Raw genomic sequence first — 11,474 nt, forward strand, 5'->3', positions numbered from 1 at the left:
GGACAAAAGTTTACGTCTAATTTATGATTAACTTTAGGTAAGGCCATAAATAGATTATTTACTATAATTAAAAGTTATAGTGTTTTCCCCACATAATTATAAATTTTGCACATTCATGACTTCATCACACAAAAAAATATCTTAGATCTAAGAAAAAATGAATCATCTCATAGCTTTTGCGTTAGTTATTACAATGCATTTTTCTTTGAATGAAGCTTGCAAACCAAATTTTGTAGAAATTCATAACCAACTCGCTCCTGGTAGAGTTCTTAAGCATCATTGTAGGGGTAGTATTAACGAACAAGATAAAGGCGTCAAATATTTAAAATTCAATGAGACTTTCGTCATTGAGTTTTCGGATGTTTCCAGCAGACGTGAAAGGACAGTGTGGACTTGTCTCTTATCGCAAGGGGATAAAATGGAGTTTTTCTTTGATGTTCAAGTATACAGAGCAGCTTCTATTGAACGATGTGGTCAGTACCGCTCATGGACAGCCAAATCTGATGGAATTTGGACCAGAAGAGACCGTACAAAACCGTCGGGGCATGTACTTAACTGGAAAAAGAAATAAGTTTGTGTTTTTTATTTGTTTCACATCTTTTAAAATTATGCTAACTTGATGTTTGATTGTATGGCAAAGTATTGTAATAAACAAGTGTTCATTGATATATTTGTATCAATGTTTTAAATAATAATAAAATATATTACTTATTTTATACCACTTTTTCTTTTTAAGATACACTAAATGTATATTGTTTTCTAGTTAAAACTTTTTTTCTTTTGCAAATATTTTTTTTTATCTTATTATCCGAAAAGAATGCTACGATTACAATAATGTTGTCAGACAAAACAATTTAGGAAATGATAGACGAAATATAGAAGTAAGTATTATATTATATATTTTTTTTTTTTTAATTGTCTAACATTATATATGGCGTAACAGTATATGAAAGTGTATCGCGGTATAACTAAGGAATCCAATCTATATAACATATTTTGTAACAACTAATGAATCAAATAATAATTAAACTTTATAATTATAACTATTATATAGCCTACCAAACAAAAGTTGTGTACTTCCAAAATATTAAATAGGGGAAGAGAAGAAATAAACATCTGGTTGATGTGCTATATTATTGATTTTATGATCACCACAACATTATACTACTGAACAATATGATAAACCACACCAACCACTACGCCATTCTTTGTAAGCCTTAACATTCAAACACAAGAAACTAAATTTCGTAAAAACAATTATCACCATTGGCACTACAAATCTAGTTAGTCCCTCTCATAGATATTATCAACTTGGATTTAGCCAAAAGTCAGAGCTTCACCACAATGGGACTTCTCACACGATGCTTCTTGTCTGACCAAACCAATTCTCCAAACACGTAGCCCTTCGCCTTATTCCCTTTATCCTTCACTAGTGTCACTTTAAACGTCTTTTGCTCTCCAACTTTGGTAAAATTTAAGCTCGTGGGATTAACCGTGACATAAACACCTCGTGGGTTAGTCACCCGGACGGTATAAGTAGAAGGTCGTTCAACGGTTTTTACAGTCCTTGAGACGGTAACTTTACTTGATGTTAAGTTTGGAACTGTGATGGAAGGATAGTTAAGGTTGACAAGACTTGTTTTGGGGCTTGAACAAGTAAAGTTATTTCCTGAGAAGACAGCGATTTGTGATGCATGGTATCCTAGGGAGCATAAGAAGTTGAGATAATCCTTGATGCCTGAGTCGTATACCAGACCGGGATTCACAGCTAGATTTGGTTGGACGTGTCCTGCCCCAAAACTGAAAGGTGTTGCCTTCATGTTGGTTGCATTTTGTATAGGTCCAGGAATGTCATCCATTGTTGTTGCTGAAAGGGAAAAACAAAAACAAAAGTATGAAATACTACAAGACTAAGAAAAAAATCATTCCATTTCCAACATGTACAAAACCAAGAAAACAGAACATGGCCATTAAAGAAACAAGATTTGGTTAACTGTGTTCTATGCCCTACGTAGTAGATGTTAATGTGATTCAACTGATAATGTATTAGACTTCAGTTTTTCCAGCAATGCCTTAGCTCCCGAATCGAAATACATTCTTACCGGTAGTCATAATGGCAGAGCGGATAGCTGCGGGGCTCCAAGAAGGATAGCGAGTTTTGAGAAGACCCGCAATGCCAGAGATATGAGGACAAGACATGGAGGTTCCTGAAACAGCATTGTACAGAAGTCGTCGAGGATCAAACTGTTCGTTTGTTGGAGATACTGCGCCAGTGTAGGCAGCAATCACACTCACACCAGGAGCAGTTATGTCAGGCTTCAGAATCTCAGGAGCTACTGTGCTTGGACCTTTAGAAGAAAACGAAGCCATTACAGGTGCTGGTTTTAACCCCAAAGCTGTCCTCGAAGGAGTAATGTGCGCGATCGGGTTCCTACATCAACAAATAAACTTTTCTTTCAGAACTTGGAAACATGTTTAGTTTTAGGTAAAGTTACTGAAGATTCCTACTTGGTTTGGCTGACATATCTTGACACAGCAAGACTGTCCTTAGAAGTGAGCTGTGTGGCTGGGAGGACATGCGGATCAGCGGTTAGATCATTCCCGGTAACATTAGTGTTCTCAAGAACCATCCCTACGCCACCGGCTAAAGCCACGGCCCGACCCTTTTCTACCCTCCCGTTCTGTCCTCGAAGACACACTAATATCTTCCCCTTTGCCTTTTTAGGGTCAAGCGATCCAAGTTTGCACAATTGTCTACACCAAGACAGAGATAAAAAAGGTTAACAATAAGATAAAACCTTTCACATAAGTAATTAACGAGATTAGGCAAACTCACGCATCCAATGCTGAACCGTTCTTAAACTTTGCTGTTATAGATGCTATTATTGGATAGAACTTAGCATGTGGCAACGCTGTGGATGCCAAGCTTTGTCCCTATGAATACAGAAGGTTTAAGCTCAATTCCAAGAATTCAAGAATTCATTTTCAAGATTTGAACATTTGGATATGATCCAATCTTTTGTACTTAGTCTAACCTTATAATGCTTTCCATTACCAAGCACAAGATTGCTAGCAAACTCACGGTCCATGGTACTAGCACCAACGGTGATCTGCCACGGCGCGGCATTCGAAACCGTACCATCCCCCGGTCCAGAGTTTCCGGCGGAGCAAACAACCACGATCCGTTTCTTAGCAGCGTGAAACGAACCAATAGCGACACTGTCATTGAAAAACGAGGTTGGCTCGCTGCCTAACGAGACAGAGATGACGTCAGCTCCGTCGTGTATGGCGGCATCAAAAGCTGCGAGTACGTCAGCGTCGTAGCACTCGTTTCCTTTAATGGGTGGCCAACAGACTTTGTACGCGGCGACTCTGGCACGTGGAGAGCCACCTTTGGCCGTGCCGTTACCTTGTCCGAAGACGCTGACTCCAGGGACGAAAGCTCCGCCGGCGGTGGAGAGAGTGTGGGAGCCATGGCCGTCGAGATCACGTGGAGAGTCGAAGCTTGAGTTGAGAGGTCCCACGGCGGCTGCGTAGCCTTTGTGAAAATATCTTGCTCCGATCAGTTTCCTTCATTCACATTTCTTAAAATGTTAGATTGTTAGTGTAAGATTTACAAATTACAAGTTTTACTATAAAGATCCCTTTACAAGTTTCGCTACTTTTTGACTATTCCTACAATAAATAAAAAGCAAATGGATTAAAAATATTTTAAAAGTTAAAACTTTAAGTTTTACAGGGTTTTATAAAACAAATTAAAAAAGTATATTACATGGTATCAATTTAATTTTTACCTTGTAATAAAAGGGAATCATAAAATGAATATCTTTTTGTTTCTTTTTGGTATTCTAGTTCTATCTTTCGACAAGAGGAAAACAGATTAAAAAGTATATAAAAGTAAGCTGAGAATAAAATGACTAGGATAAAAATAAAAAAGATTCTACAAAAGTAATCGATACTTTAACAATTTTTAAAAATTACATGGTCGATTGTGTTGATTAAGTAAATTATGTTTAAAAAAAAAAATTGAATGTTATTTCCTTAAATTACAAAATGTTTTTATTTAACCAAGAAAATGAAAACATGCTCTTCAATATTTTCATTAAAAATTGGTATCTAGAAAATAGTATTATCATTAAAAAAAAGATATTTTAAAACGTAAAATCAATATAATTTGTTTTTTTCTTAAATAGTTATCTAGTCCTATCACTCAAAGTATACTCTGTATAGCCCATCACGGATGTTGAAATATGAGTTCTATTTTTCCTTTTACCATAAACAAACCCACGGATGTTGAAATATGGAACCGTTCAAACTCCAAAACATGACTTGTAGCTACAACACGTGTCTTCTTATTGTTGATGAAAATTTTGAATATGAAACATAAAAAACACTTAATTCCACCACTAGGTGTGATGAGTGTGTCAACTCCTAAGAGTTGGCAACAGATAATTCCAGAATTTGTTTGTATCTTATGATAATTACTTAACGTGAAAATGACTGAACACCAATTTGAAAGAACAAAAAATGTAAAGGAAAGATAGAAAAGAACCTATTGCAATGGAAAGTGGCATCTTTTTGGTTTTGACATATTCCCTTCCATCTCGAAGGAATTGGTCCCAAGCCTTCATCTCTAAAGCTCTTTGATTCTGGCCACACACCTTTTTTATACACAGAAACAAACATATTTTGGAATTATTCAATATATAGATGATAAGTGGGATTAAGTTAATAAAAGATTTTCTTAGAGCTTGACTGGTTCTCCCGCTAGCTCCCGCAAACGCTGCGTTTGCGTTTGCGGGCGGTTGCTAGCGTTTGGGACCAATCACACAAATCGCTCCCAATCGCTCCCAGTCGCTCCTAATCACTCCCAACAGCTGAATTCCAAAAGCTGGTTCCCGCAAGCGTTTGCGGTTGCGGGCGTTTGCGTTTTAAATTTTTTTTTTTTTTTTGAGAAAAAACTTGAAACAGATCAATGATAATGAAATATATTTTTTTATATTTTTTACCTAACTATTTTATTCATGAGAGAAAATGAAGTACGGATACGATTGAAAATATTAAAAAAATAAACAATTGGAAGAAAATAATATTTCAATTAACAATAATCCAGAAAACTTGATGTAAATTTAATAGCACATCACACATAAGTTCAAAAAAATCTAAATAAATATGACGTTTCATCAGAATTTTAAGAAAATAAGATTATTTGCGAAAAATAAAAACAAATCACGAGTGACTCTTCTCAACTCTCGTTTGATCATTACTACCGATGCAAATACTGCCCCACAGAACTTATTGAGTGTGTGAGATTTAAGAAAAAAGATCTACGATCTAAAACATATGTTTAGTCATTTATCAAATTACTTGATTAAAGTTTTGGTAAAAAGCCAAATGCATAAAGTAATAAGTATTTCATTATGAAATTTATTTATTTTTTTAATAATTATTTTAGTATTTTTAATGAATTTTAATTATAAATCAAGTTTAATAAAGTTTTTGATATTTTAAAACATTTATATAATTATATATCACATTTATTATGTTCCAACAGCTATTGCACCGCTGGTCAACCAGTCGTAAACCTCCCGCAAACGCACCAATTTTAAACCGCTAAACCAGTCGTTCAAAACGCTTAATAACGCTTGAAATCGCAATCGCCCGCTTCCGCAATCTCCCGCAACCGCAACCGCAACCGCAGCGTTTGAACCAGTCAGGCCCTTAATGTCCTATGATGTCTCATAATCACACAACTACTCATAATATATTCAAAAGAATCTGAGTTTGTGTGAACAGATCCCTATTTTTTTATAGTTATGGCAACTAAGATTGCTTCTCTGAATCAATATATATTAAATTATTCAAAAAAGGTAATGAAAGGTTCGGGTTCTCATAAATATCCTAAAGCATTTGTATTCTTTAGATTCGGTAAGAGAAAAGAAAGTTCTCGAACCAAAAACTCCAATAGAAAGTGTTTCTTTAGTAAACAAACACTTGTAATCATCTAGCGGAAACCTAAGAATTACGAAAAAAAAAGAAAATCACAAAATCTCTGGTGAGATCACTAGCTAAGTTTAAAAGTTTGTTCATCATTCATCTACAGATCAGATCACCAGGACCAGCCTGTGGATATATACATTTCCTAAGGAACATAGATCCCTATTACTTTGATTTTTGAGGAAATTTTGGAAAACCTTTAGGTCCGTAGTCTTTTTCGGCCAGGACCAGCATGTGGATCTATACATTTCTTTCAAACAAGGTTCAATTTAGAGTAGATAGATATCACAATCTCCTCCATTAAAGGATGCTAAGACCACTAGACTACCCACTTGGTACATTACTTTTTTTATTTTTCTGAAAACTTAATTCATTAGTCAATTAAACTTCATATTAAGAATGCATTAATTTAGAATGCATTAACTTCATATTCTTTAATTTAGAATGCATTAACTTCATATTAGAATACAGCTGCGTAGTGCCAAAACAGTGAAACACACGTTATATGAACGATGATTCACCAACTTTTCTGTATTCCTTAAATCTATATATGTATATGGAAAGTTTTTATTTGATCTCTTATTTTTATTAATTCGTTTTCCTAACTTCTTGTGGAATGTGGATAATATAATAGGGAATATGATTTATAGAGGATTAAGTGTTTATTATTAAAGTCAAACTATACGATGCAGTCAACATATATAATATTAAAGATAAGAGATGCAATAAGCCTAGTTGAGAGAAGAGAATATGGATATTAATGAATATGCATATGCGCACATGCGTGCATATATATGGCTGATTTGATTCTTGTTGACATCTAGAGATCTTAACTACTAGCTTAATCATATTCACAAACGAATATTTACATTTCTTGTAATACAAGTTCGAAAAATATAGTTTTTAAAGTAAATTAAGGACGTATCTTCCCAAAAACCCATCTCAAGGCTCCCAAAGTTGCAAAGGTTGACTAAGAAGAAAAACAAATATTTAAAACAAAGAAAAAAAAAGAGGAGAGATACGGACCCGTATCGAGATTTGCGATTATGGTATCTTCTCCGAATCTAGTTTTTCTCCAAATGGAAGAGGAAGGGACGTAAGAGTTGTGTTCCAAACCCAAGAAGTCCCATGATCGTGTGGTGTGGAGCTTCAAGGCTTTGTTTGGGAAGACGGACACAACTTCGGGGTGTTCTTGAAGTATAATCAAGAAAAGAGAAAACAGAGCTTAACTCCATAAGCACAAACAGAGAGAAGACAAAACCGTAATGTATTAATGTAATGTATACTTACTTGAGATTGCATATGCGAGGTCGTGGTCGAGATGAGCAGCAAACCCGTTGATGTGCTTTGTGTATGAATAGAAAATGTCGTCTGTAGCTTTCTCACGGCTGTTTCAACAAGACTTAAGTCAGTAAAAATGGTTAACAGATTAAAATGTAATTAATGGGTTTTTTGGTTTAAGAGAACCTTCCGGTGAAGGAACCAAGAAAGTCGTAGTGTATTTCTCTGACGCGATCCATGTCATCTTCTGTTATCTCTCCGACATGAGAGTGCGCTCCAAAGTACACCACATATGACAACGACTGGAAGAAAACAATAACACTAATTAATAGATGAATGTGAAATTATGGAAGAGTGTGTTATATATAGTGTGTTATATAGGTAATGAATGTACATCTTTAGAAGCAAGGATGGGTTTTGAAACCAGGTGGAGAAGAACAAGAAGAAGAAGAAGAAGAAGAGAGGGATTTGTTAGCTTCATTCTTCTTCTTCTTCTGATACTCTCACTATGTTGTTGGACTTTTTGTTTTGGTTGTGCCGTGTGTGTTGGTTGCTTCTTTATAATGAGAGTTGGTTTTTTATTTTCCATTTTTTAACTGTTTCCGAAAACTATTTTGGTTGTGTGCCGTGAGCGTTTTTTGTATGTAAAACTAAAAGTAACAAAACAATTAAACCCTTTTTAGAACTTAAAATTAAAACGATATGTTATATAATATCTTTTGAAACAATTAAGTTGTATAATGATAGTATTGTTTTCTATGAGATAATCAAATACGGTTATTTATGAACACTAATGATTTCGAAACACTACGGTTAAAGTATAATGATATTATTTTCTATGAGATAATCAAATACGGTTATTTATGAACACTAATGATTTCGAAACACTACGGTTACATTTAACCATAGTGTTCACAAATATTACGGTTCACAAACACTAGGGGAAAATTAACACTATTAATTTCGAGACACTAATTATTTAAATGTATTGGTCATCGATGTTCATAAACTCCATTATTGTGAGCACAATGTGTTGGAAGTGTTGATTTCGAAACACTAATTTGTTGCTGAAAAAGGGGAAGCTTAGGGTAATAAGGTGGTTCTGGAATAAAAATGATAAGATGCTCAAGTGGTCACATTGCGTCACAATAATAGTTTCCATTGATGCTAAATTTGGTAGCAAACAAACTGATAATTTATGACCTGTTGGTTGGTCCTGATCTAATCATTTTCTTCTATATATACTTAAAGAGGAAAAACTATGTCTAAAAGAAAATATAATTTTATCAAAATAATTGTACTCAACTGATACTATTTTTTAGTAGAATATATATCGGGAATAACATAACGATAGATGCAGTAAAATAAGGGTAACAGCATCAAGTGAGAATGAAAATTTTGAAAATTAGATGAGTAAAAAGATGAATTGCACTAGTACAACAAATCACTAACTAAAATATTAAAAATGTCCTTTTAGAGTTGAATATTTCTTTGACCAAAAAAAAAAAAAGTTGAATATTTCTATAAAACACACATAAATCTACCTAATATATATGCACCGAATTACATACAGTAGAACCTCTATAAATTAAGAGAAATACCCTATAATAGCATTCATCTAAGTTTTTCTTCCAAAGTTAGCATACATGCTCACATTTTCCAAAAGTAGCATTTATATATATTGGAATTATTATTTAATTTAAAAAGCAAAATTCAGTTCTTTAAAAATCAAAAACTCACGATTTTAAATTTCATATCTCCGGCGAAGCTTGCGTTGAAAATTTTGATATGAGATATTGTCAATTAAGTGTCAAATCGATCAAGTAAAGCTTCAATCAAGTGCCAATCGATCGGCTGAGATCTTCCTTCGATGTCGTCAACTAGTTTGACATCTAGACGGGCTTCAGATTTATCGACGATGGCGGTGACGATCTCTTTATTCACCAAACCTCTATTAGATCTGTAGATCTCTCCTCAGTTTATTTTGATCCTGTTATTGATTCGTTAGCTAATAATCTCGATCGATTTGGGTTATAGATGGAGAAGAGAGATAGAGCTTGCTGAGGTAGGCGTGAGAACAGAGCATCAGAGCATGTAGTGATGGTGACGGAAACGTGTGTGAGAGGAAGCAACATGGTTTTTGGAGGCTGATGATGTGGAATTTAAGAATGTCTTCCTAAAAGCTATGGAATCCTTCCTAAATTTTTTTAAAAATGTGTTTTTAAATTTCTTTATATGTGTTTTGCGCTACTGTATCATATATTATTCCATTAGTGATGTATAATGATTTGATTTTGTCCACATATTGGTGTTTTACAATAAAGGTACCAAATAAGAATATCCAGCATGATGTTTTAGGAAGACCTTCCTAAACTTCAATGACTCCTTCCTAAAGAGACTCAAATATTTTATGAAAATCACCTGAATTTCAAAGATGTCTTCCTAAACATTATGAAATTCTTCATAAATTTAAAAGAATGAGTATTTGAATCTTTTATTTATGGTTTGCCTTAATATATCACAAAGTACTCTATTTAGTGAGGGATATTGATTTTATTTTACTGTACATCCTGATATTTATCTATATATATAAGAGTAATGATTTGATTTTGTGTCATCTTAAATACTTATGAAGGCTATCCTGAATTTTAAGAAATCATCCTGAATATTATTGAGTCCTTCCTAAAATAAATGTGTTTTATGAAACAAACACCATTGCAAATCAATGAGAGAGAGAGAGAGAGAGAGAGAGAGAGAGAGAGAGAGAGAGAGAGAGAGAACATTTTGATACAATGAACATCAAATTTAAATTATTTCACATATGCTCACGCTTAAGCCTCTCATAAACAACCTTGTTAATCCTTTGGGTACTCTACCTTTTCTACACACTAAACATAAACAAAAGAGATAAAAGAATCCATAATCTAACCCAGCACGAATTCATCCAAATTACACACAGCACGAATTCATCCAAATTACACACATCACGAACCCCAAAAGCATAACTCTGATTTACAAGGAACTGCACATAAATCATGTAACTGAGAAAAAACTCCAGTTACCATTTCCTGCGAAAAATAACAATCAGTGAATATGTTTTAGGAAATTGTTCATGAATTCTCAACAATACTTCAAAAATCAAATGTGACTAAGAAATAAATCAGTACACGAGCAACAAAGAATAAACAATACACAATACACAAGCAACAATCAATAAGGATGACAACATAGGATAAGTAATAAGAAAACCGAGTTGTCTTATAAAAAAATTGTATTTGGGCAAGGTTCAAATCATATGGCAAACATGATTCAGATTTATCATAGGTAGCATCTAGCACAAAACAGTAGCTTAACTAATGGAGGCCTATCTCAGCTCCAAAACCAACTCAATAAGCTACAAAAACATACAATTTCAAGACTCATCACAAAGACACTTACCTAAACTTAAACGACTAACAGATTTTTTTTGCAGCTAACAGTAACTATTCTTTCATTTCTGCAACAAATTCAATTACTAAGAAGGGACAAGACTAGAAAAATCCAAAATGCTAATCACAACAAACATAAAATTTACAAATGCAAATCACCCACATATAAATCAACACTAAATCATCTCAAGATCTGCTTTGTTTATGCCCTAACTAATTGATCGAAATATACCGACAATGAAAATCTGGCAATTTAGGTTTCTAGGGATTTGAAGAATTCGAATTCCCACACATACAAAAGTTACAATTTCTACAATAGAAGGAGAATAGCAAGTGAAAATGGATGTAAAGCTTACCTTTAGGAAGACCCGATGATTAAATGTGACTCGAAGACGAGATACTACCGATGATAGAACAACAATGATACACCGGTGACGATGTATCGGCGATGAGAGACCGGCAAAGACGAGAGACCGAAGAAGCTACAAGATCCGGCAAGAACAAGAAATCGTTATCGTATTTTGGTGAGAGACGAAAATGGCTCAGATGTTTTAGAAAAATATTTTTGTCAATTGGGTTAATGGACAGTGTTATGAATGAAAGGTGGGCTTCGTAGTATTTTTAGTAAAAAAAAAATAACAATAGCATTTAGTAGAATTATCCACATATTAGATTTTGTGCTAGTTTTGGAACTTTTGGTAATGTGTGCTAATCTTGGAACAAAAACTTAAAATAATGCTATTTTTGAGAATTTCCCATAAATTAATA

General features: G+C 34.0%; 2 protein-coding genes across 2 annotated transcripts; one reads left to right on the top strand and one right to left on the bottom strand.

The window, feature by feature from the left end:
* Window positions 138-650, top strand: LOC104747102. Its single transcript, XM_010468675.1, has one exon. The coding sequence runs from the start codon at window positions 158-160 to the stop codon at window positions 569-571; it is 414 nt and encodes a 137-aa protein (XP_010466977.1). The 5' UTR covers window positions 138-157; the 3' UTR covers window positions 572-650.
* On the bottom strand, window positions 1,101-7,802 carry LOC104747104 (subtilisin-like protease SBT5.3). The gene is made up of 10 exons (XM_010468676.2): window positions 7,673-7,802; window positions 7,465-7,580; window positions 7,288-7,385; window positions 7,024-7,188; window positions 4,553-4,661; window positions 3,036-3,570; window positions 2,837-2,934; window positions 2,509-2,754; window positions 2,103-2,431; window positions 1,101-1,867 (listed from the first exon to the last, which is right to left on the bottom strand). The coding sequence occupies exons 1-10, from the start codon at window positions 7,757-7,759 to the stop codon at window positions 1,329-1,331; spliced, it is 2,322 nt and encodes a 773-aa protein (XP_010466978.1). The 5' UTR covers window positions 7,760-7,802; the 3' UTR covers window positions 1,101-1,328.

Source organism: Camelina sativa, chromosome 15, assembly GCF_000633955.1.
Source record: "Camelina sativa cultivar DH55 chromosome 15, Cs, whole genome shotgun sequence".
In the NCBI taxonomy this organism is placed as follows: domain Eukaryota; kingdom Viridiplantae; phylum Streptophyta; class Magnoliopsida; order Brassicales; family Brassicaceae; genus Camelina; species Camelina sativa.

Excerpts from the sequence above, each read along its gene's own strand:
- LOC104747102 (XM_010468675.1), top strand. The coding sequence starts at position 158 with ATGAATCATCTCATAGCTTTTGCGTTAGTTATTACAATGCATTTTTCT.
- LOC104747104 (XM_010468676.2), bottom strand. The coding sequence starts at position 7,759 with ATGAAGCTAACAAATCCCTCTCTTCTTCTTCTTCTTCTTCTTGTTCTT. Across the intron at positions 7,386-7,464 it reads CTTGGTTCCTTCACCGGAAG|CCGTGAGAAAGCTACAGACG; the intron begins GTTCTCTTAAAC and ends TTGTTGAAACAG. Across the intron at positions 1,868-2,102 it reads CTCTGCCATTATGACTACCG|CAACAACAATGGATGACATT; the intron begins GTAAGAATGTAT and ends TTTCCCTTTCAG.